Source organism: Podarcis cretensis, assembly GCF_951804945.1.
Source record: "Podarcis cretensis genome assembly, chromosome: 8".
NCBI lineage: Eukaryota > Metazoa > Chordata > Lepidosauria > Squamata > Lacertidae > Podarcis > Podarcis cretensis.
In genome coordinates, this window is record NC_137177.1 from 13,673,475 (window position 1) to 13,700,245 (window position 26,771).

Here is a 26,771-nt window from a genome sequence, read left to right on the forward strand (position 1 = left end):
GTATGCAGATGACACCCAGCTCTACCTCTCTTTTAAATCGGAACCAGTGAAGGTGGTGAAGGTTCAGTATGAGTGTCTGGAGGTGGTTGGAGGATGGATGGCGGCTAACAGATTGAGGATGAATCCTGTTATACAGTGGTTCTGCTCCTTCCTCCTGGGCCATGTTCAGAAAGTGGGGAGGGGATGAGTGTTCAGACCAGACCCCTGGGCTCTCACTTGTGAGGGGTCGAAGGGTTCCTCCCCTCTCCCATGCTTTGCAACATCTACATGAAGCCACTGGGAGAGATCATCAGGGGGTTCAGGTTGGGTGTTCATCAATATGCAGATGATACCCAGCTCTACCTCTCTTTTAAATCGGAACCAGTGAAGGTGGTGCAGGTCTCGTATGGGTGTCTGGAGGTGGTTGGAGGATGGATGGCAGCTAACAGATTGAGGATGAATCCTGACAAGACAGAAGTACTGTTCTTGGGGGACAGGGGGCGGGTGGGTGTGGAGAACTCCCTGGTCCTGAATGGGGTGACTGTGTCTCTGAAGAACCAGGTGTGCAGCCTGGGAGTCATTTTGGACTCACAGCTGTCTATGGAGGTGCAGGTCAATTCTGTGTCCAGAGCAACTGTCTACCAGCTCCAACTGGTATGCAGGCTGAAATCCTATGTGCCCATAAGAAAAGAAACAAAATAGATTGAAACTTAGTTTTCATCACTCAACAAGTGTACAAAACATGCCCCCCCCCTTGCTTTCTGAAAGCCCAGCTCACCCTGGGACTCATCTTGTTGGGGCAGAACTGCAGAGGTAATAACTTTATAGTTTGTGGCTATTAGAGGCAGAATCTTAGTGTGATGTGTAGCATTTTGTAAGTTAGGAGATGTTTTATAAATGCTGTAAACTGCCCAGAGTGGCTGGGGGAACAGAGCCAGATGGGCAGGGTGTAGATAATGAAATAATAATAAAGTTATTATTATTATTATTTATTAAGAATATTATTGGAGCACTGAAGACAGAAGGGTTCCTTCACTTTAAAGACACTTCAGTATATGTTGATGTTTTTGGCTTTTTGCGATTTTACATTTTATTGGATTGTAATGCATTTAGGTATAAAATTAAATTTTATTTTATTGTAGTTTCTGAGTTTTCTATACCACTAGGAGACTCTTTTTAGTATTAAGAGATATAAAATAATAATTAATAAATAAACAAATACACACCAAGGCTTTATTTCTTTATTTATTTGTCTGTTGTTTAGAAACTTTACATAGTAACCTTAATCAGAGGAGTGTTTCCAACATAATAACAAAGTATACAACATATTATACTTAAACAATATTATATACCTCAGTCTATTTCATAGTCATAAGCACTACATAAGTATATGTAGTTAGTGATTGAACACTATATATAATAAACCAAGCACCAAAAATAACAGTGGCCAATAAGTCACAATCACAACAATAAGCTCCTCAATTCACCCCCTTAAAAATACTACTGCTTGTCTGCTCATCTCAGGTGTAAATATCTACATCATTAATTGCAGAAACAGAATGAAGTAGAGATGTTGCAACCCTCTCACAAGATTAGAGAATTGAAGCCCAGGAATTAGAATAAAGATAAATGGGCTGGAATCATGTCTTGACTTTAGTATTTACTTCTGGCAGGGCCATCGAGGCTCTTGAATGGGCTGGTGTGCCCAAACCTTTGTGCAGCTGAATCAAAAGTTTCTGAGGGTTCAAATGCCATCAGGTGTCACGGTGGGGAGACTCAGTGCATTGAGTTTGTTCTTGTTCATGGTAAGTAGAACTGCCTTGCAATGAGTGGGAGGGGGAAAACAGGTGTGTGTGTGTGTGTGTGTGTGTGTGTGTGTGTGTGTTACTATTTCATTCTGTTGTGGCTTCCTTCCAGAAAATAGATTATAGCGCATAACTCACCTCAAATCGCATTTGCTTTGTATGTATATAGATGAGTATGTATATTTACAGGGTAGGGGTTTGAGAAGGTGAGATAAATAGTCTTTTTGTTAAATTACATGTAAAAATTTATTAAAAGAGTGTTTTCAACAATTTATTAAAAGAGTGTTTTCACCAAAAGACATAAAATTAGGCACGGAGACCTGATCTGGAAAGCAGTATCAATGAAGATGAGCCCTTGCTCCAGAAGAAGAAAAAATAGACTTTTTTTCTTTCTAACTTTTAAACACCTCTCTCATATTCATTTCATGTGGTGATTTTCAGATGCTTTCTATACTTGCTCAACATAGTTGTTAAAAATTAGGATGCTCCTATTTTTTTTGCTTTGTGCGCGCGCACACACACACACACACACACAAAAACACAGGTTGCTACCAAGATGCTCATCTAACCTTGTCTCTTTTTCTTTACTAGACAACAGTGAAGTTCCTGATAAGGTCGTCAAAGGCTGTGCAACACCAGCTTTTTGTGAATTGGCCAAGACATCAGTGCTTAACAAGTACTTTCCAGGCAAGATAACACAAGCAAGATGCGGTGAAACTATAGTTTCACCAAACCAACTCAGCTTTTAAGTGTAGTTAGGTGAGAGCAATGTCTTCTTCCTTTTGGATTCCACTATTTTCTGCAACAGTGGAAGTGGTGGTTGCTTGTCTGAACATGAGAGTCCAGAGCAACTGGTATTCACAGGACCCCTGAGGCTTCTATTTGGTGAATGGGATGCAGGGAATAGAAAACTAAAGTAGAAATGCGGGGCTTTGGCTTATGAAAACATGGGATATGTGTAAAAAAATCCTTTCTTCATAATCAAAATAAATTGGTGAAGCAAATCAAAACTGTGTTGTGTGTCTGCATTTATCAAATTAAGAATATTTGGTGGCAGTGGTGATGAAGGGCACTGTTTTTAGAATGAAAAACAATGGGTAATCATGAGTTATCTTATTGATTTAGGAAATGTATATTCCAGTCCATATTTCAAAGAAATCTGAGTGGCTTTCAATAACGTAAATCTGGAATTCCAAGACTGGAATTATACATTCGTTCTTATTTATTGACAAGTTTCAAATATTGAAGACCTGCTGATGGTCATAATTTGCTCAGTTGGGCAACCTTAGAATACACACACAGTATATAACACTTTTATTTGGGTGGATAGTATTAGGATCAAAACATTTGAAGTCCCTACAACTCTTGAAACAAGCCAATTAGAAAGATATGGAATATATTAGCTAATAAAAATAAATTCATTTTCACATACTAAATCCTACTTCAATAATGTGCGGAGAGGAATGGTAATATGGAAAAACTGTGTGATAATGGGTGTTATGGTTGGGTCTCTCCCATAGAAGCGAGACAACTCTGGCAGTAATTAACTCAGGTTTATTGCTCAAAACACACAAATCACTCTGGAGCTCAGTCACTCAGTGTCTGCTTCCAAATTAGCTGTTGCTTAGTCTGAGTTCCGCCCCTTCCTCTTCCCACATTTAAAGCCCCACTTTCGCTTCCTTTCCTGTTCACACCTCTCATTAATGATGTCTAGCTAACTGATCCAGTGGTTATCAGTTTATCACCAAAAATAATGGAATGTATACCCAGTCTGGTCCACTAAGATGCCTAGATCACTTTCACATGTACTGCTAGCAAGCCAGGTGTCCCCATCATATATTTGTGCATCTGGTTCTTCCTGCATAAATGCAAAACCTTATATTTGTCCCTATTGAAATAGATGTAGTTAGTTTGGGCCCAGTTCTCCAACCTTTTAAGGTCATTTTGAATCCTGATTCTGTCTTCTGTGGCATTAGCTACCCCTCCTAGTTTGGTGTCACCTGCAAATTTGAAGAGAATCCCCTGAATTTCTTCATCCAAGTCATTCAGACTCCGCTAACCCAGAAATAGTACCTCGGGTTAAGAACTGTACTTCAGGATGAGAACAGAAATCACATGGTGGCAGTACCTCAGGTTAAGAACAGTTTCAGGTTAAGAACGGACCTCCAGAATAAATTAAGTTCTTAACATGAGGTACCACTGTACTTGGGTCCTCTTTCCTCCCCTTTTTGAAGATGGGCAGAACATTTGCCCACCTCCACTTTGCAGGAATGTCTCCTGTTCTCCAACAATAGCCCCTAGATAACCCACAGACCAAATGATGGACCACAAACAGGTTTATTTTGACAGAAAGGTTTTATACTCACTTAAAGAGTTTTCCGAAAAATAAGAAAAGCAACTGCTTCCTTCAATATCACAATTCACAACTTCAATGGTTGCACCTTCCACCTCTTTGGTGCATATCAGAGTTGCAGCTGTAGAGAGGAAAGAGGAGGAGACGTTTAGTACATGAGTTGCTCAGTCCTTGACAAATAGCATCTACATTGCTACTTAGTTTGACCTTGATCTCAGCACTTATTGGATACAATCTTCCAAGCCAGACATGAGCAGTCGTAATTGTCTCAGGATCCCCAGGTAGTTGTGGGTTGGAAGCTGCATATACACAGAAACACATCTGTCAGAGCTGCCCAAGGTCCCAGCTCACAAAGGACCAACGCCAGTTCTTGCTATATACAAAAGTCTTTATTAAGGTTCAGTTCCGATTTCAAAGCCGTGGCGCGCAGCTCTACGTCTTAACTCTAGACCGCTGAAGTTCCGTCTGAATCTCCTCCCCCCCCGACACCAGTTCAAGACCCTAGCCTTGCTCCACCTCCTCCTTTGCTCCTTTCTCCTCTGGGTCCATCTGCCCACTGGGCTGTCGCCCTTTCTGGACTCTTCTGATGCTGATTCCCCGGATTCTTCCCCCTGCTTCCGGCGTGCTTTAGGACCTGGCTCCCAATCTGAGCTCCCTGCTGTCCCGCGCGCCTGTACATTTGAACTTGGCGCGCGCGCCCAGCCGGCAACCTTCCTCCTGACCGTTACACTGCTCCTGTAACTGCTTCCCCCTTCGGGGGGGCTAGCTGGGTCTGACTCCCCCCCCCCCGTTCCCTCACTCAGCGATAGGGGCGTGGTCAGCCCTGACTCATTTTCTCTCCCCACTGGAGGGGAAGCCGGCCCTGACACGTGGGACTCTTCCCCCCCGCTACGCTCTGGTGGGGAAGCTGGTCCCAATCTCCAGCTGCTGCTTTGGGAGTCCCCGCTGGCCCCTTGCTTCTGGTGCGTCCCTCCCGGGACCCCCCTTGCCCTGGCCATCGGTGCCCCCTTCTGCGAATCTTCCGAATCGCTGGATAAGCTCATGGAATCTCTCGGGCCACTGTCATACTCTCCTACGCTGCCCTCGGATTGTTCCCCTTCGCTCTCCGCCTCCTCTCTCCCCTGTGCCTCTGCTCCCGAACCCCTGACAACATCTTTCCCCTGTCTCACACAAAGCAACATCTCCAGACACAAAGATAGAAAGACACACAGTTTTCATCCCATTTACTATTATGCATGAAAACAATAAAACACAGGTCTCCCTTCTCCTGCAACACATTGTCGAGCTGTGAGGTGCACAATGCAATTTCAGAAGTGCCATTACATACTTTTACATTCTTCACCGCCTCTATTGCATCTGCAGAAAACAGCAGCAGGAGACTTTTTCAGGTGGTCCGCAATTTAGCGGAACCACCTGCTACATCAGGGCCCAGTACGGGCCACATGATCTCCTGCAATGATTTTGCAAAGTTTTTTGCAGATAAAGTCGCTCAGATTCGGGAAGAGGTAGACGCCACCGTGGGAGCAGGGCCGGGGCGGGAGAGTGCTAGAGTCCTGTCTAGTCAAATTGCATGGGATCAATTCCAATCTGTTACCTCCGAGGATGTGGACAGGCTGCTTGGACGAGTGAAACCAACCACCTGTCTCCTTGATCCTTGCCCATCCTGGCTTATAAAAGCTAGCCGGGAAGGACTGGGCGATGGGCTTCGTGGGGTGGTGAATGCTTCCCTCCGTGAGGGAGCCTTCCCAGACCCGCTGAAAGAGGCGGTTATCAAACCACTTCTTAAAAAACCATCTTTAGATGCGGCCACGATGGCCAGCTATCGCCCAGTCTCAAATCTTCCATTCTTGGGCAAGGTGATTGAGCGAGTGGTTGCTGAACAACTCCAGGCACGCCTGGAAGAAGCGGACCATTTGGATCCCTTCCAGTCGGGATTCAGGCCTCATCATGGGACTGAAACTGCCTTGGTTGCACTGGTTGATGATCTCCGGCGGGCTAGGGACAAAGGTGAGAGCTGTTTCCTAGTTCTGCTGGATCTCTCGGCGGCGTTTGATACCATCGACCATAACATCCTTCTGGACCGTCTTGAGGGGCTGGGAGCTGGAGGCACTGTCATACAGTGGTTCCGCTCCTTCCTCCTGGGCCGTGTTCAGAAAGTGGTGGTGGGGGATGAGTGTTCAGACCCCTGGGCTCTCACTTGTGGGGTGCCTCAGGGTTCTGTCCTCTCCTCCATGCTTTTCAACATTTACATGCAGCCGCTGGGAGAGATCATCAGGGGGTTTGGGCTGGGTGTTCATCAGTATGTGGATGATACCCAGCTCTACCTCTCTTTCAAATCAGAACCAGTGAAGGCGGTGAAGGTCCTGTGTGAGTGTCTGGAGGCGGTTGGAGGATGGATGGCGGCTAACAGATTGAGATTGAATCCTGACAAGACAGAAGTACTGTTTCTGGGGGACAGGAGGCGGGCAGGTGTGGAGGACTCCCTGGTCCTGAATGGGGTAACTGTGCCCCTGAAGGACCAGGTGCGCAGCCTGGGAGTCATTTTGGACTCACAGCTGTCCATGGAGGCACAGGTTAAATCCGTGTCCAGGGCAGCTGTGTACCAGCTCCATCTGGTACGCAGGCTGAGACCCTATCTGCCTGTGGACTGCCTCGCCAGAGTGGTGCATGCTCTGGTTATCTCCCGCTTGGATTACTGCAATGCACTCTACGTGGGGCTACCTTTGAAGGTGACCCGGAAACTACAACTAATCCAGAACGCAGCAGCCAGACTGGTGACAGGGAGCGGCCACCGAGACCATATAACACCGGTCTTGAAAGACCTACATTGGCTCCCAGTACGTTTCCGAGCACAATTCAAAGTGTTGGTGCTGACCTTTAAAGCCCAAAACGGCCTCGGTCCAGTATACCTGAAGGAGCGTCTCCACCCCCATCGTTCTACCCGGACACTGAGGTCCAGCACCAAGGGCCTTCTGGCGGTTCCCTCACTGCGAGAAGCCAAGTTACAGGGAACCAGGCAGAGGGCCTTTTCGGTAGTGGCGCCCTCCTTGTGGAATGCCCTCCCACCAGATGTCAAAGAGAACAACAACTACCAGACTTTTAGAAGACATCTGAAGGCAGCCCTGTTCAGGGATGCTTTTAATGTTTGATGTATCATAGTATTTTAATATTCTTTTGGAAGCCGCCCAGAGTGGCTGGGGAGGCCCAGCCAGATGGGCGGGGTATAAATAATAAATTATTATTATTATTATTATTATTATTATTATTATTATTATTGGTGCAGGTAATGGTGCTCCCCTCAGCCAAACAAACAGCTTTTGGGTGAACGTGAAAAGCATGGAGTTAATGGGGAGAAAGGTACATCAGGAGAGTCATCCTCATCCACCTTCAGCCCACAGAAATTATTCCCATCAAGCCCTGTCTAACACCTTGACCAGCTGAGGGAAGTATAATTTCCACAGCAGAGCAAGGGGTGAATCAACAGATATGGAAAGTATGCAAACTGTTACAAGCTGCATGAGGCCCATAGACCACATGTTGCTCACCTGTGCTGGAAACAATGGCTGAGTCCTCATGAGAACTGTATCCATCCGAAACAGGAAGCACCACAGCTGTTGACTCTAATATCAGGCAGTATCTGGGATACTTTGTCTTTTATTCTACACATTTCCAATTTTCCATTTAGTGTCACAAATCTTGGTCTCATGAAACAAAAGTCTGAATGAACCTGGGGAGTCTCTTTTTGAAGACTTACCAAAAGCCAACCTCATGTAACAGAAGTGCATTCTGTCATTGTTTGCTGGTCTTCTTCCACCCTCCAAAATTTACAGTCCATCCCCAAATGAATCTGGCCTTATCCAGTATTTTTAGCTTCTTCTTCATAGAGCCTATTTCAGTCTGCCTTGTCAAGCCCATAGCATATCGGCTATCAGATTTGAAGAAAGAATTTATGATTTCAGCTTCCTACTCACCTGGAGAAAGGATGACCAAGAGGAGACAGGTAGTCAGGAATGTCTTCATAGTGCTGGAGATAAAATGCTAAGAAGCTCTTGAGAAGAAGTGGGTGATTGATGGAGCAAGAGGCTAATTTGGAGGGATTTATAGACCAAGAAGAGGAGTCTGAGGCTTCCACATGGGAACAACTGGTCACGTGAGGGGTGGGAAATGATTAAAATAGGCATCACATGCTTTCCCAGACATGCTATAATTTTGTTTTGCAACTGAAAGCACAATGTTGAAATTAGATTTTTTGGAAACTGTGATGTGTTGCCAGCTGCATTTTGCAGCCCATCCCATTTTCAGGGTTACGAAGCAGGTGTTTTAAGTACTTGAATGCCTTTTGGGAACCCCATGGAATTTATTGAAACAGCCTTCCTCTCTATCCCACCCCAATTTTACCAATATTCCTGCAAGAACAAGATGTCTACGATCAGACACAGTCATAGAATCATAGAATTGTACAGTTGAAAAGGACCCTGAGGGTCATTCAGTCCAGTCCACTGAAATGTAGGAATCTCAACTAAAGCATCCATGACAGATGGCCATCCAACCTCTGCTTAGAAACATTCTGTGAAGGAGAATCCACCATCTCTGAGGGAGTCCGTTCTACTGCCAAACAGCTCTTACTGTCAGAAAGTTCTTTGTCAGAATCTCCTTTCTTGTAAATGAGTGCTCACTGGAAGGACAGATTGTGAAGCTGAGGCTCCAATACTTTGGCCACCTCATGAGAAGAGAAGACTCCCTGGGAAAGACCCTGATGTTGGGAAAGATGGAGGGCACAAGGAGAAGGGGACGACAGAGGACGTGGAGATATTTTTTTTTTTAATTAATTTTTATTCGTTTTTCAGACAGATAATAAAGACACAACGAAACAAACAAAAGAAAAACAAAAAGCAAACAAGGCACACAAAACAATTAAACCAATATAACTTCAGAATCATCATTTCATACTCTTCTTTCTTTTGACTTCCCCATACCTCCCCATCCCTGCATCCTTGTTTAATGATTCTTTAGCAACCCTTAAGTCAATTGTCTTAATTCCCTTTCATAAAGTTTCCTTTAGTTTTTTAGTTACTGCTGCAATTCTTTACCTCTTACCCCCTGACATCTTAACATTCCTCAATTTTGCAATAGTTTTTAAGATATATTTTAAATTTCCTCCAGTCCTCTTCCACTGTCTCCTTCCCCTGGTCGCGGATTCTGCCCGTCATCTCAGCCAGTCCCATAAAGTCCATCACCTTTGTTTGCCATTCTTCCAGAGTAGGTAGTTCTTGCGTCTTCCAATACTTTGCCAGTAGAATTCTTGCTGCTGTGGTGGCATACATGAAGAAAATCCTATCCTTCTTTAACACCAATTGGCCAACCATACCCAAGAGAAAAGCCTCTGGTTTCTTAGGAAAAGTCCACCTAAGGACCTTCTTAATTTCATTATAGATCATTTCCCAGAAAGCTTTAACCTTTGGGCAGGTCCACCAAAGGTGGTAAAAAGTGCCTTCAGTCTCATTACATTTCCAACACTTATTGTTAGGCAGGTGATAAATTTTTGCAAGCTTGACTGGGGTCATGTACCACCGATAGATCATTTTCATAATATTTTTTTTTAAAGCATTACATGCAGTAAATTTAATACCGGTGGTCCATAACTGTTCCCAGTCAGCAAACATAATATCATGACCAATATCTTGTGCCCATTTAATCATAGCTGATTTCACCGTTTCATCCTGTGTATTCCATTTCAACAGCAAGTTATACATTTTTGATAAATTCTTAGTATTGGGTTCCAACAATTCTGTTTCTAGTTTTGACCTCTCTTTCTGGAATCCTATTTTTCTGTCCTGTTTGAATGTCTCATTTATCTGATGATAGTGCAACCAATCTCGAACCTTAGGCTTTAGTTTCTCATAACTCTGAAGTTTAACCCTTTCACCATCATATTCTAGAATTTCATAATATTTTGGCCATTTAGAGTCCATATTAAGCTTTTTTACTTCCCTAGCTTCCATTGGTGACACCCACCTGGGGGTTTTACTTTCCAACAAATCTTTGTATCTAGTCCAAACATTATACAATGCTTTCCTTACAATATGGTTTTTAAAGCCTTTATACACCTTTGCCTTGTCATACCATAAATATGCATGCCAACCAAAGCTATTGTCATACCCTTCCAAATCCAAAATGTCTGTGTTCTCAAGGAGTAGCCAGTGTTTCAACCAGCAAAAAGCTGCCGATTCATAATAGAGTCTTAAGTCCGGCAGGGCAAACCCCCCTCTATCCTTTGCATCAGTTAAAATCTTAAATTTAATTCTGGGCTTTTTGCCCTGCCAGACAAATTTTGATATGTCTTTCTGCCACTTCTTGAAACAGTCCATCTTGTCCAAAATCTGCAACGTCTGAAATAAAAATAGCATTCTAGGCAGTACATTCATCTTAATAGTAGCAATTCGGCCTAACAAGGAAAGTTTCAACCTTGACCATATTTCCAGATCCTTCTTTACTTCTAACCAACCTTTTTCATAATTATCCTTAAATAAGTTCACATTCTTGGACGTTAAGTTTACCCCCAGGTATTTTACCCTTTTTGTTATTTCCAAGCCTGTTTCATTCTGAAATCTCTCTCTTTCTTCCATTGTTAAATTTTTCTCCAACACTTTCGTTTTTTCTTTGTTCAATTTAAAACCTGCTACTCGACCAAATATTTCAATTAGTTCTAATACTCTTTTAGTGCTAGTGTCTGGCTGTTGCAAGGTCAATACTAGGTCATCTGCAAATGCTCTTAGTTTGTAGTGTCTAACTCCGACCTGAACTCCTTTAACCAACTGGTCCTTTCTAATCATATTTAGCAAAACCTCCAGGACTGATATAAAAAGCAGAGGGGATATTGGGCATCCCTGCCGTGTACCTTTTTCTATGGATATTTCTTCTGTTACCACATTATTTACAATTAACTTAGCTTTTTGTTTAGAATATATTGCACCTATACCGTTTTCAAAACCTTGGCCTACCCCCATCCCTTGGAGATTCTTTTTCATAAAAGTCCAACAGATGTTGTCAAAGGCTTTCTCCGCATCCACAAAAATCAGAACTGCCTTCCTGTTAATATCAACGTCTAACAACTCCAAAATGTCTATAATGTTCCTCACATTGTCTGACATATGTCTCCCTGGGAGAAAGCCTGTTTGGTCCTTATGAATCTCCTCTATCAACACTCTTTTCAATCTTTTTGCCAAAATGTCTGCAAAAATTTTATAATCCACGTTAAGTAAAGGTATAGGGCGGTAGTTTCTAACCTGGTTCTTCTCAGTCTCTGTTTTCGGTATAAGTGAGATGAAAGCCTCTTTCCACGATTCAGGTGCCTTTTTCCCCTCCAAGATTTCATTACAAACTTCCTTCAGTGGTTGTATCAACCATTCTTTCAGCATTTTGTAGTATTTAGCCGTCAGGCCATCTGGTCCTGGTGATTTCCCCAATTTCATATTTTGAATGGCACCCTCTATTTCTTGTTCTGTTATTTTCTCATTTAAGATCCTTTTGCTTTGTTCTGAAATTTTTGGTAAACCGTGTTTTCTGATGAATTCTTCTATTTCTTGTTCATTAACTGGCCCTTGTGCATACAGTTTCTTAAAAAAACTTTGAAAGCAATTATTTATCTCATTAGGTTTGTGGATAATTTTTCCGTCCATTTCTAGACTTGTCACAGTGTTCAATTTCTGCCTTTTTTTCAATTGCCATGACAGAAGTTTCCCACATTTATCCGCTGATTCAAAAGTCTTTTGTCTCATTTGCTTTATCTTCCATTCTATCTGTTGGTTCATGAGCTCCATGTATTGCATCTGATAAAACTTTATTTCTCTCAAGATCTCATGGGACTTTGGTTTGGACCTCAATTTCTTCTCTCCTTCTTTTATTTTTTCTAAGATTTTTTCTTTCCTCTCATTTTGTTTCTTCCTCTTTATAGAATTCTGTTGAATTAGGAAACCTCGCATCACGGCTTTACTTGCGTCCCAAATTGTTCTTTTCTCCACTTCAGTTCTCAAATTTATCTCAAAATAATCATTTAATGTTTTAAGGGCCTTCTTATAAATCTCTTCATCTCTAAATAGGGTGTCATTCATTCTCCATCTAAAGGATCCAGTTGTTGTTAGTTTCATCTCCATCTTCACGGCGTTATGGTCGGAGCAAGTTTTTGGGCAGATTTCTACTTTTTTTGTTCTTGACACCAGACTGCTAGAAATCCAAATTTGGTCTATTCTTGTCCATGTCATTTTTGCCTCAGAGAAGAAAGTTCCCTCTCTCTCTAGAGGATTCCTTGTTCTCCAAATATCATTCAAGTCCATAATTTCAGTCATTTCAAAAAAAGTCTTTGGTAGTCTCCCTTCTTTTGAAATCACTTGTCTCTGTGCTTTATCCATGTTTGTTGAGACAACTCCATTCATATCTCCCATCATTACGATTTTATAGTCTATAAAGTCGACTAGTGTCTCATGCAGCTTCTTAAAGAATTCGGCCTTCCCCTCATTTGGGGCGTATACTCCAACTATCAAAATCTTTTCTCCTTGAATTTGTATTTCAATTGCCAGGTATCTTCCTTGTTCATCTTTAAATATCAATTTTGGAACCAATTTTTCCTTTGCATAGATCACCACACCTCTTTTCTTCACTTTGTCTGATGAGATGAATTCTTGACCAAGCCTCTTATTTATCAATAATTTCCTGTGTATCCTGGCAATATGAGTTTCTTGCAGACATATTAAATCCAATTGTTCTCTCTTCAAAATGTGAAAAACTTGTCGTCTTTTCCGAGGAAGGTTCAAGCCGTTACAATTCCAACTAAGAAGTTGCAGAGACATTTTGTGTTTAAGTACCTGTTCCTCCAACTGCTCCAAGCTTCTGTTCTTCCTCCGATGGTGGTGGTAAAAGTCCAAATGATAGATTTGCTATATCAGGTGGTTCTTTCTCCTCTACAGTTCCTTTCTGCAGGTCCTCCACGTATCTCTCCAGAAACTGTTCTTTGTCCTGAATTGTTTTTATTTTGATCTTCCTTCTTTTAAAGTTAAAGGACAGTCCTTGTGGGAACTCCCATCTGAATGGTATAGTATTTTTCTTCAGCAGGTCAACTAAGTTTTTATAGAGGGTTCTCACCTCTAAGATGTACTTGGGGATGTCTTTAAAGATCTGTATTTGACTGTTTTGGATCACCAATGACTTTTGATAGTGTAGGTTCAGTATTTTATCTCTTTCTTCCTTTGATCTCAGTGTAATTAGACAATCCCTTGGCTTCTTGTCCTGTCTCCTGCCCAGTCGGAAGGCTGTTGTTATCTCAAATTCGTCTTCTTCGGCCCATTCCTCTTGCCAGAAAGATATAAAGTTCTCTGTAAGGAATTCCACAAGGTTGTCCCCTTCCCCTTCAGGAACCAGTCTTAATTTTAGATTTTTCTCTTTCCTCTGAAGTTCCAGTAAGGAGAGGGCTGCATCATGCTCATTCACTTTTTTAATGATAGGCCCAAACTTTTCCCTTGTTTCCTCAGCGGTATTTTTTGCACTTTCTGCAATCTTTCGTGTTTCAGAGCTCTCCTGAATTAATCTATTTATGGAATCTGTATTAGACGTTACGCTGGCTGTATTAACATCTAGTCTTGCTGTCAACTCTGTCAATTTTTTGGAGTTCTCTGTCGACAGCTTTGTCAGTGCTTCCAGAGATTGATTTATTTTAAGGAGTGCCTGTGTCATAGGATCCATAGAAGCTGTTGCTGCTTTTTCCTGTGCAGCTGGTGCTGTGCCTGATATTGAACCCCTTTTCTTCTGAGATTGTTTTGCTTTAAGCCTTGTTACTATCTCTTCTGTTGGGCCACTCATATCCTCAAGGTCGTTCTCACAGAAATAGTTTCCAAGTGGAAAATCCCACTGTTACTTTTTCAATGCAACAATTTCACTTGAAACCCTCTAGAGGGAGCATTCAATTGTATCCAAATGGCGAGGAAAAACAAAGAAGCAAGAAAGTATAACAGTAGCCAGTAATTTCCAATGTCCACACTGTAAACTCTCAGTCTTTCAATGTAGCCAAAGTGCAGCAGGGTAGGCTAAAGTCCAGTAACTTTGTTACAGACAAACCCCCACTTTAAAAAGTTTAAAATGACAGTTCACATCCCAGTGTCTTGTTTGGGCAGCCCGACCTGGGGGATTTGGCAGTGGAAGGTCTTATTTTCCCAGTAATTTTCCAGCAGGTTAACAATGTCCCAATCCCTTCCCCCCTTCTCCTGCCTATCGGGGGGGGGAGTTTAAGTCCGATGTCAGTTTTGACAGCTTAAAAAAAGAGAAATTTTTCCCTTCAAGTGCAGCTTAGTTTTTCGTTGCTTTGTTTCTCATGCAGCTCCGGGGAGGGAGACTTCCTTAGTTTATGCCTTTCCCGTTTTCAGCCAAATTTCTAATTTTAGTGTCCCGTCAATCTCTCAGTCTTACTCACGGGTGTTGTAGTCAATTTTCAGTTACAGGAAGGAATCGGCGCTCTCCGTTCATGGCGACGCGGCTTCACTCCGCTAGCTGGGTGACGACTCTCAGCACCGCACTCGCCCCGATGCCGCTCAGAAGCCTTTAAAAAGGCTCCTTCCCAGTACCGGGGGGCGCAAAGGGTGCCCACCGAATCTCCTTTGTTCACAGGCTCCGCGCCTGTGATTTTAGGGGTCCCCCGCTCGCCGTAGCGGGTAAGACCCGAACTAACGGAGCAGTCCTGCCTCGGAGCTCGAGGCTCGGACCGCCATTAAACGCTGGCGCCGACCGGAAGTCCCCAGAGGACGTGGAGATAGACAGAGTGGAGTCCAATGCCATCTTAACAATGTTGTCAGTGTGACTTCCTGTATTCTTACAGAAGTTTTTCTAAGAGGAAGTTTAGACCACATTGCTTTGAACACTCATTCCTCTATCCAAAGACCCAGATCACTGTCCCATGCTGATTTTAGTCCCTGAGAAGACCCTGATTATGTGCCTAGTAGAATTCCATATATATTGTAATCCATGCCCTTAAACTGCTCATTTGGCTGAATGGGGGAATCCAAAAGAGGGAAACCTTTCAGGGACTATGGAACTTTTTTTATAATCTGACCCACGGGTTGGGAAACTCTGGCTTGGGGCCAAATGACCCCTATGTGCCACACCCCTGATCCTTCCTACTCCACCCCTCCTCAAGTGGTTAAGTGTGAAAATATCCCATGCTGGCCTGCATGGAAGTGTGTGTGTGCGTGCACACACATGTGTGTAGATACCTCTAACTTCTGTGTTGACTATTGAATTCTTGACATGGAAGGGACCATAAGGGACATCTAGTTCAACCCCCCGCAATGCAGCAATCTTTTGCTTAACATGAGGCTCAGACTCTGAGATTAAGTCTCATGCTCTATTGACAGAGCTATCCCTTCATTCTTGGGGGAAGTTGATAGACTGCAATCTCTTGTCACTTCCATTACAATGGCCATGTTTCGTTTTAGCACTGCAACCCTGAGCATGTTGTCCCCAAAAGGTTGCCAATGAGAGAATGCAATGTTTCAGCAAGAGAAGGAGTGGTTCCAGCAGCCTTGAAGAAGGCAGTTGTGAAGGCAATCATTTTGAAGAAATCTTTTCTGGATCTGGAATATTGTTAACCACTTCTAGCCAGTCCCAAAAATGCCATCTTGTGCTTTGTTCTTGACCAATCAGTGGCCTGCCAGGGATCTGAAGTAATGTGCCAACAGTATGTTGGTGACATTCAGCTATACCTGAAGCTCTTTCTCCGTTCGCCTCTCCCATCACTGCCCTGGTGTTGTTAATGCCTATTTGTAAATTTCTCCCTTACCTTTGAATTGTGATATGTGGAAAACCTTAATTTTGCATAGAAGCTTATGGAGTCTGAACTGGCAGGGTCTGACCAGGAACAAGGTCTTGAGTCCATAGTGGATAGAGCTCACAGGACAGTAGTTAGGAGAAAGTCTCACTAGGGAAAGAATAGAAAATAAAACTGTCAACTTCATATACAGTGGTGCCTCGCAAGACGAAATTAATTCGTTCCGCAAGTCTTTTCGTCTTGCGAGTTTTTCGTCTTGCGAAGCACGGTTTCCCATAGGAATGCATTGAAAATCAATCAATACGTTCCTATGGAAACCGCCTTCAGACCAGGTCCGGGGACAGTCTGTCCCCCGACCTCTTCTGAAGGCCGGCGGGGGGGGGCGAAAGTCTTTGCTTCCCCCCGCCTGCCTTCCCGGGACAGCGGAGACTTCTCCGCTGTCCCGGGGCGATTTTAAAATGCTGGCGGGCGGCAGCGAAGCCTTCGCTGCCGCCTGCCAGCATTTTAAAAACCCCGGGACAGCGGAGGACTTCTCCGCTGTCCGGGGCGATCTTAAAATGCTGGCGGGCGGCAGCGCTGCCGCCCGCCAGCATTTTAAAATCGCCCCGGGACAGCGGATGAATTCTCCGCTGTCCCGGGGCGATTTAAAAGCCCCCGGGAAGGTAGGCAGGGGGGACAAAGACTTTTGCCCCCCGCCCGCCTTCAGAAGAGGTCCAGAGGGCTCCCCAAGCGGCGAATGTCTGCCCCGCGCGAGGAGCGCTCTGCTTAAGATGAATGGCATTGACGAAAAGGCTAGAGAAAAGCTTTTCTCTCCGTCTGATAACGCTAGAACTTGAGGACATCCAGGAAAAGGGAATGTTGGGAAATTCAAGACAAATAAAGGAAGGTGCTTTTTCAAACCATTCATAGTTAACCTAAGGAAACTACAAAACTGAACACGTAAACTTGGCTGCATCCAGTAACGTATACAGGTTCCAGCATCACCAGATTGCTGGGAAGAGAAATAAATGTCCACGTGATGTACCAGTTGTTGATGACTTTGTGCCTGGTTGAGAACAGCTTGTGCCTGGTTGAGAACAGCTTGGCCCCAAGGGCATGGTGGTGAAACTGAGGTGGGAATAGACTGGAAGGACATTTAGTGAAATTTTACAGAGTTCCAGAAGGAGAGTCCTCTACTTACAATTCCTGTTTTCTGACAGTGAGAGTGGGGTGGACTGGAAGGTGCACCTAGAAAGTTTGAATAGAGTAAGCAGAAGATGAAGTGGAGCGGAGGGAATGTATATGGAAGTTGAATATTAGATATTAGTTCAGCAAGAATGGTGTTTGGAAAGGCTTAAAAAAAATTCCTTCCAGTAGCACCTTAAAGACCAACTAAGTTAGTTCTAGGTATGAGCTTTCGTGTGCATGCACACTTCTTCAGTATCTGAAGAAGTATCTGAAGAAGTGTGCATGCACACGAAAGCTCATACCTAGAACTAACTTAGTTGGTCTTTAAGGTGCTACTGGAAGGAATTTTTTTATTTTGTTTTGACTATGGCAGACCAACACGGCTACCTATCTGTAACTGGAAAGGCTTTGTTATGTTAGCTTGTTAATGTTAGCTTTTGTGTTGTACCCCTCTCTGGTATTTATCCTTTATATAGAAAAAAAGGATGCCAGTACTCACCGTGAAATCATTATAGGAAGTGCCACACTTCCCCCAGGTTGCTCGTTACACCTTATTATTGTTGTTATGAGGTTTTTTTGTGGGGTAGGGGAGGTAGACTGTATTCATAGACCCTTTTAACTGGAAATGCTTTTGAAGGTACCAATTGGAGTGAGCCAGGAGGTCAGCTAGAATGATTTAAAACTGTGTTATGCCTGGGTCTACTGGCTCAGACTTTCATTGGACTTTCACCCACCCCTGTGGTCCAGTCTGAAGGTGCGTGGGGTGCAATACAGTACTACAGCCATTGACCATAAAATCAGGCAGGACCTGAGATCCCTTTAGTTGAATTTATATACTGCCCTGTACCCAGAGGTCTCAGGAAAGTTCACACTAAAAATGACAATATATAACATCAAAAATAGAAATAATCCAACCCCCCCCCCCAAAAAAAAGGAGCCACATTTTAAAAGGTATAGGATGTTGATCGGTTAAGAAATGGCCTGGTTAAAAAGGAACATTTTTTTGCCTGGCATGTAAAGGTAATATTATTTAAAATAGTGAAACTGGTTTGGCTGCGGGAGGGATTCATTCAGTTTTGGGCTTTTTGGAATGAGTGAGTAGTATAGACCAGAGGTCGGCAACCTAAGGCCCGGGGGCCAGATATGGCCCGCAGGGGTCATTTAACTGGCCCCCGAGCCACCTCCGAACCCTGCCACCCACTCAGCAAGTCCCCATGTGCTGTGCTAAACTGGCACAGTGTGGCTCAGGGACTCACTTCTGCAGTGCTGCAGTGCTGCCAATAGGAAGTTGCAGACACTTCCTTGGCGCCTCCTCGGTACCGGGAATAGTGTCTACGCATGTGTGTGTGTGCACAGACACCTCCTTCATGCCTCCTCGACACCGGAAATAGCATCTGCGCATGTGCACACATGCAGACACTTTCTCCACACCAGAACGTGCACACGCACACGGGTGATTTGGTCCGCGGAGAGATCTGTATGGGAGTGAAGCGGCCCAGGCTGCTTAAGCCTTGCCAGCCCCGATATAGACCAAGGGTAGTCAACAAAGTGCATTCAAAATCACAATTCCCATCAACCATAGGTAGCATAAAAAGTTGCCAAGGCAATGGGAGTTGTAGTTCAGCAACCTCTGGAGGACAGCACATTGGCTATTCTGATCAAGACCCATTTCAATCTCATCAGGCTCAGCTTTCGCTAGAACCACCTTTGTCATTTTCTTTGTAAATCACACTTTGCAGACAGTTTATAATGGAATTCAATGTTTCACACAGTTCCCCAGTAAGATTTCATCCAATTTCAACACTGAGTTTTGAATTCCAGTATAAAATTATAGGATGCCTAAGAAAAAATGTAATCCCTATTTTCATAATTTCCCACCCCACACTGGACCAGATCCTCACCCCTGGAAGCCTAAGGCATCTCTTCTTCTCCAGTAAATCCTTCCACATCAGCCTCTTCCTCCATCAGTTGCCTGCTTTCTTGTTCTGGCAGTTCCCTTGAATATTGTCTCCTGTTGGTTTTCCTTTCCCCAGGTGAGTGGGAAGCTGAAATCTTGAATTCTTTATTCAAATCTGGGAGGGGATATGTTGTGGGCTAGGCAAGGGAAATTGATATAGGCTATATGAAGGGGGAAATAAGCTAAAAATACTGGGTAAGACCAGGAGCTTCTGAGCTGTAAATTTTGGAGGGTGGAAAAAGACCAGCAAACAGTGATAGAGGGCCTGATAGAGTGTGTTGGGATATTTCCGTTCCACCTTAAAAGGGAGCAGGCTTTGTGAATCACAGAGTCTGCGTATTTCCTGTTCACAGGATGTTTCTGTTGTGTCTATGCTTTCGCGCTCTCTCTGCCTGAACACGCAAGCAGGAAGTCATGTTTTATTTCTTTGTCCTGACCAACGCTGAATAAACTTCTAAATAATACTCTCCTGAGTGCGTCTTTCGCTGTACGAACTCTGCGATAGAGCATGCATCAGGTCTGGAATGTGGAAAGCTATTGCGTGTGTAGGTCCCCAGGCCACCCCTCAAATAACTTCACACATAACACGTAATTTTAGTTTTGGTTTTTGGGCACTATTTTGGCCACAACTTTACTAAAATACAAAATCAGTGAGTGGTTGTTTAGACATTGGTTATGACTATCTGTCCCCCCGCCTGGGACAGAACTGACATCCCGAGGTCCGATCGGTAGCCAGTAGAAGAGAAAGTCAAACTGGGGGTCATTTGAGCTAAGCGTCGGACCCACGCCGCTCACCCCAGCAGCTCCCCGAAAGCTTGCCTGCCCGGTCCTATAACAAGGATTCCCATAACAGGGATTGGGCGGCCCTGGTCCCATAACAGGGATTGGACGAAATCATGGCAAGCCCCAGGATTCCTTTAACGGAATTCCCTTCAGCGCAATAGGAGGGGCCGGCACCGCCTGACCCCTCCACCACCAGCATATTATAACCAATGCCTAACCGCCACCCGAGCTTTAACGCTCACCGCCAACCACTCACAAACCCAACCAGGAACCTAATTTTTCAGCCACAGCATCCAACCAAATATCCTTCCCCAAATTAGAAAGGTGCACTCCATCCGCCCGGTAAAGGGCTACCGCCTTGAAATAAATGCTGGGGTGGGGAATAACCAACCCACCCAGCTCCAAAACCTTCTTGCACACTGCAGAGTTAATGCATTTCCTGGCCTAATCAGCGGCCTCCGGGCGGGGAACACCGCGCCAGGATTGCCTCTGCAACAAGTGAGACCAAATAATTCTCACAGAAGGCAGCAAGGCGGCCAAACACTCCAAATCCCTCATGATGATGGAGCGCAAAGAAAGGCAATCAACAGTTGCCACATCATTTTCCCCCAGCTGTACCACCATGGCTGTTGGGGGAGGGGAAGAAAGCAGCCGACGCTCAATAAGCGGCAAAAACTCTTCCCACAGCATTCCGCGTCTGGAAATCCATGACACTTGCACGTGCCGAGGGAGGCCGAGACATGATCCCCTGGCAGATTGCCTCGCTCTGATGCCAGCCCAATGGACGATGCTGTGTCCTACTATCCAGACGCGGACCAGCGAGGGATCTGCAAGTGGAAACAGCAAGCATTAGTAACAAAATCAACATTTGTTACGGACATAACCCTTGAAGGCATCAGATTTCCACCTCCCCAGATCCTTAATCCTGGCAGCTGACAAACCCCAATGGGCTGCCATGGTCGCTGCCCCTATGCGAAAAGAATGAGGGGCAAAACCAGATGCCAAGATTCCACATGCCGCAATAACCTTATGCATGATTTTTGTGAACTGGTGACGTGCCAGAGGGTGACCACCTTCATGCAAGAGCAAGGGACCATCCCCAGGAGGCCTCATGGCCAAGTACCTCCTTATGTCCTTGACCGGGCATGGGTCTGCCTCCCCAGTGGCTGGGAGGCGGATAACCTCCCCCCGACCCAACTGGTCAGTTTTGGAGTTGTGCACTAATAGTCTCAACTCCAGGGGGGACACGCTAATATCCTGGAAGAGCAATCCGCGGGAACCACCAGCTGAATTGCACTCCACTACAACCTCTCCCACCCGGAGGGCTCCAAAAAATGCTAATGAAAATGCTGCTGAAAAAAGCGTGCTTCATATTTAGACCAGCACACACTCCTCAACTTGGAGCGCATTCTGGACAACAACTCAAAGGTGGCAGGACGCCTGGCAGCCGCCCTGGGGGGGGCAAGTCTGCCCCACCCCTCAATGGCCTTACGCACCACAAACCTTTTACAAGGATCCCTGTCATACAAGGACTTGCTGAAAAAAGAAATTGCTGCAGAATGAATTCTCAGAGTTCTGGCAGCGCGGCCCAGCTGAAATAAATGAGCTAAGTATTGCAAGACCTGAGAAGTGGTAGGAGGGGGTTTAAAATTGCTGGACGCCGACTGCGTGAATTTTTAAAAGTCAGCCCAAGCGTTTTTATAGGATCGCAAAGTGGACGTAGAAATGGAAGCTGCTACTCCCTGCATGACTAAGTGTTGCCAAGATTCCAGAGGTGCGGTGGAAAATACTCTGGAAGCTTCTGAGCTTCTGGAGCCAGGGACCAGAATCGCTCCATCTGAAAACGGGATAGAGCATCAGCAATCTCGTTAGATATACCGGGGATGAAGCATGCCGAAAACACAATATTAAACCTCAAACAATGTAGGACGAAGGCCCGCAGAAGGGCCGATACCCTGGGAGAACGGGACGACTGTTTTGCCAGCACGTTCACCACCGCCTGGTTGTCGGACCAGAAACATATCCGACGGTCCCTGAATTCAGCGACCCATAAATGCACTGTGACTGCAATGGGAAAAAACTCGAGAAAAGTTAAGTCTCGCGTAATCGCTTCCCCTTGCCATTCAGGCGGCCACTGCATGGCACACCATCTTCCATTCCAGTACAACCCAAAGCCTAAGGAACCAGCAGCATCAGAGTGCACTTGAAAATCATTGTGGAGGTTCAAAACGTCCTGCCACAAGGATACACCATTGAATTCTTCTAAGAATTCCAGCCAGACTTGCAAGTCCGCCCGTACCTGCGCGGACAATCGCACCCGATGCTGTGGGGCCCGTAGTCCAGCCGTGAGCCTGGCCAGATGGGAGCAGAAGGGGCGACCAGGCGCCACCACTCTGCATGCAAAATTTAAATGACCCAATAATGACTGAAGCTGCCTCAGAGTAACCTTCCGCAAAGGAAGAATCTCCTGAATAACCTTACACAGCGCAATTATCTTATCTAGGGGTAAGCTGGATGTTTGAGCATTGGTATCCAACCAGATGCCCAAATACGTCAATTGAGTTGCTGGGCCTTCAGTTTTATCCACCGCCAAGGGGACCCCCAGTTCTCCCATAAGGGAAGCAAAGGCCTCAAGTAACACAACGCAGTTGCCCGTGTCATGTGCTGAGGCCAGCAAAAAATCATCCAAATAATGGGACACGCCCCCTAGGCCGGTCTTAACACGCAAGGCCCATTCCAAAAAGGTACTAAAACACTCAAAGGCAGCACATGCTATGGAACAGCCCATAGGCATAGCTTTCTCAAAATAAAACTTCCCCTCAAATTGGAAACCCAACAGCCAAAAGTCTTCAGGATGAACAGGCAGCAAGCGAAAAGCCGACTCAATGTCACACTTCGCCAGCAAGGCCCCAGGGCCAAATTTCCTGATCATCTTGATCGCCTGATCAAGGGATGCATATTTCACTGAGCAAAGCTCCGGGGGAATAACATCATTTACTGACGTGCCTTTAGGGTGAGATAAATTATGAATAAGGCGAAATTCCCCCAGAGCCTTCTTCGGGACAATACCCAAAGGCGAAATATGCAACTTAGGAAACGAGGGTACTGCAAAAGGGCCAGCCATACGATGTAAAGCCAACTCCTTTCCAATCTTCCTGCGGGCGATATCTGGCATCTTCCGCACAGACTTCTGATTGCGAGGATTCCGTGCCACGGGCGCCGTGGCTACAGGAATCCTAAAACCCACTGAAAACCCTTCTTTCAAATAAGCTGCAGCCTCGCAGTTGGGATAAGACTGCAGCCAAGGCAACAATGCCAACAGTTTTATCGGCGTATATGCCATAGACAGTAAATCACTACTTTCCAATTCCGGCGGAAGAGGTAGAGGGTGTGGCCTTTGGGGGTTGCTGAGCACCCCCCTTCCCCCCTCGAAAGGGCCGCTTTCGCCGACAATTGGTAGCGGGGTGACTCCCGCCAAACGTATCACACACATGGGGATATCTGCAAGGCTGCCGTTGGCACTCTCCTTTGTTGAAAGCCCAACAGATTAACTTACACCCAGGCCGAACAGGAGCTGCCTTTGGCTTGGACTGTTCCAGGGCATTTTTCTCAAAATGTGGGACCACATAAGTGGTCCACACATCCAAATCCCTGCGTCTCATCGAGCCGTAGGGATTTTTGCAGCACGACGTCGAAAATTTTCATCGTAAAGGATTGCTGCCTCAGTGCCAGCCATGGTGTGCACTGAGCGGACAATAGACAGGTACACAAAGAGATGGAAAGCTCTCCGAGGATAAGAAGCTGAGACAACCCCAGCAAAGACCTGGAAGCCATCCATCCAGCACTCAAAAGTCCTATCCATCTTTTTAAGCACAGTCCGCCTCTTTGGGGCAGATACGGCTTTATCAAGAGCATCCAGGCTTGCGGTTGGTGGTGCCAGGTCAAAAATGTCCACATAGCGGCCATCCAAAATCCTGGACCGCAATTTAGAGGACAAATGATCCCCTGGTATAATGTCTCTAACAGAGTTAGTAGAGACTTTTACGTCAGGAACCAATCTACCATCGCGGCAATCAAGGATTGCCCCATATCTGGCCCTATGTGAATTAGCCCTGCGTTGCCAAGTCCATTGTGGCAAACCACCAATGCATTCTCCAAAACCCCAATAAAGACCCAGGGAGGCATCGGCCTCATCCCCTGAGCTCTCAGAAGATGTACCTGTGGAAGAAGATGAAGACTCACCCCTCCTCCTCTTGGCACGTCTTTTGGAACTCTTCTTACAGCGGCGATGCCCCCCGGAAGAAGATTTTGCCAGAACAGGCAAGCTGTCCTCCATTGAAGAGTCCACATCTGCCTCAACTTGTGGGGCACCTGAGGTAGACTGAATAGAAAAATCATGTGAGAGACCCGAACCCGACGGTAAAACAGGGGAGGACTGAGCTGGCAAAATTGCTCTGACCAGAGTCGATTCCCTGGCCCGCTTCCCTAAACGTCGCCTAGCTGAGCATCTTCCCCCCCTTGAGCCAACCTGAGGCACAGGTAAAGCAAGGGACCGGGGCGGGGGTTCAGACAACAAATCCCCAGCCCCTGCAACTTCACTCCCATCCTCGCTAGATGATGACAGAACTGGGGAAGAGGCAGGCACCGTAGGAGCAGGCACCATCGAAGTCGATGGTCGGGAAGCACAGCGTTGAATAAGGCCGTCCACCTCTGCAGCAAGACACGCCAAAGCCACAGGGTCGCCTGATATCCCTGGAACCAGTGATTCCAATTGACCCCCAGACTGAGGTGGGGTTGGAGAACGCAGGGATTGTGATGGGCCCTTAATGGGCTGCTTAGCAGAGACGACCGTCACCGTCTTTTTCCCAGCCTTTTTTGGGGCCATATCTGATAATAAAAGACAGTAAAGTTAGCAATAAAACTGGACTTTAATAAAATGATAAAGTAAAATAAGTAAATTAAAAAATATTAAAAAATATTAAAAATAAAATAAATAAAATAAAATAAAATAAAATAAAATAAAATAAAAAATAAAAAATAAAAAATAAATAAAATAATTGATTAAATTTAATCCAAAATTAATCCAGTAAATAAACTGGATTAAACTCCAACTAAATTAAAATAAAAAGTAAAAATAAAATAAATAAAATAAAATAAAAATTGAGTAAGCCAAATCAGATCACAAAGAAGTAAAAAGGGTAAATAAAATAAAGAAAGAAAAGGAGTGGCCCGAAAAGGACCACCTAAATCACATAGAAGCAACAACACCTATTTGCTTCAAAAGAACAGCAGAATTAAAATTAAATAAGTCAGGGTGCAATACCCTTTAGTATTCCCTCTCAGTGCAGCACTAAAATTAAAGGCTGCAATTGCAGCTAGCGGCCACAGGAGGTCACTGTTGTACAATAAATTGGAAAAGAACGCTTGTTAGGCGCAATTGCAGCTAGTGGCCACAGCAGGTCACTGTTGCACAATTAATTGAGAAATAATGCTCCGAAAGCGCTGAAAAAAGACGCACGGAGAACTGAAGAGCTGGGAAGGCCGCGTTTATGGCGCCAGCCCACCCCAGTGGTAAAAACAAAACCCTTACCCCCCAAAATGGTCGCCTAAAGGCCCCTGGGGCCGCGCCAAGCACCCTCAGTGGCTGTATGGATTTTTAAAGGCCTGAATAGGCCCCCACAACAAACAGCCGCCGAGGGCCGAAAATGGAGGCCGCGGCCTGGCCGTTCAAGCCGGCCGCGGCACCAGGAGCACTCCAAGGGCCCAACAGGCCTCCTCCCCCGGTCTCCCTAGGCCCGAAGACAAAATTAAGGCCAGGAAAGGCCGCAGCGCCGGGAGGCCCAAATGGGCCGAGTTAAATTTAATTAAATTTAAGCAGATTTTTTGGGGAGCACCAGCCAGCTATTAAATTAAATTCAAGGAAAGAACATGAAGGCGTGCCGCCTCCCCGGAGCCGCTTAAGCCGAGGACGGCTTTAAACGACAACAAAAATAAAAATAAAAATTAAGGTAATCCTAATTCCCCACACCCCCCAACCAACCCTGTCCTATGGGCCTAAATTTACCCACAGTGTGGGTTAGGTAGGGAAGAAATGGTGAAGGGAAAAGGAATAAGGCACAAATATCACCAAAGTCTCTGCAGTGTTGGCTCTGATCCGATTGATCCGATGCACTCTGCAAAGAGAAAGAGAAACCAGAGTGCACCAATATTTAAGGACTATGGTCCCACCCACCCAATTTGCAACATACAATTTGCCCCAGCAACCCGGTTACCCAATCATGATGCCAGGCAACAATTATTAACCTGCCTGGCAACAAGAGGCCTGGCCTGGTGGCCCACACCGCAACACGTGCTCTCATTTATTGGAGAACACGCTTTTTCAGGAGCTCGTGTCGCTAATTGCTGATACTGTATCTACAGGAGATCGGTGGACGTCCGGAGTCGATGTGAAGGCAGTGATGGCCTTTGTCTCCCTGGCAGTATCCCAACAGAGTGCACTTTGGTTACATGAGGTTAGCTTTGGGTAGTCTTCAAACAAAGCCCCCCCCCCCCCCAGGTTCATTCAGACTTTTGTTTCATGAGACCGAGATTCGTGACGCTAAATGGAAAATTGGAAATGTGTAGAATAAAAGACAAAGTATCCCAGATACTGCCTGATATTAGAGTCAACAGCTGTGGTGCTTCCTGTTTCGGATGGATACAGTTCTCATGAGGACTTAGCCATTGTTTCCAGCACAGATGAGCAACTTGTGGTCTATGGGCCTCATGCAGTCTATAACAGTTTGCCTACCTCCCATATCTGTTGATTCACCCCTTGCTTTGTTGCGACAATCATGCTTCCTTCAGCTCATCAAGGTGTTAGCCAGTGTGTGATGGGTATAATTTCCATGAGGATGAAGGTGGATGGGAAAGACTCAT

General features: G+C 45.2%; 1 protein-coding gene across 1 annotated transcript; it reads right to left on the reverse strand.

Moving 5' to 3' along the window:
- Positions 1-19,726: 19,726 nt before the first annotated feature.
- On the reverse strand, positions 19,727-24,814 carry LOC307222617 (uncharacterized protein). The gene is made up of 2 exons (XM_079988006.1): positions 24,072-24,814; positions 19,727-20,680 (listed from the first exon to the last, which is right to left on the reverse strand). Exons 1-2 carry the CDS (start codon positions 24,736-24,738, stop codon positions 20,298-20,300), a joined length of 1,050 nt encoding a protein of 349 aa, XP_079844132.1. The 5' UTR covers positions 24,739-24,814; the 3' UTR covers positions 19,727-20,297.
- Positions 24,815-26,771: the final 1,957 nt, after the last annotated feature.

Coding starts and splice junctions, on each gene's coding strand:
- LOC307222617 (XM_079988006.1), bottom strand. CDS start 24,738: ATGGCCCCAAAAAAGGCTGGGAAAAAGACGGTGACGGTCGTCTCTGCT. Junction 20,681..24,071: donor GTCTTCATCTTCTTCCACAG/GTACATCTTCTG, acceptor TTCCACTTGCAG/ATCCCTCGCTGGTCCGCGTC.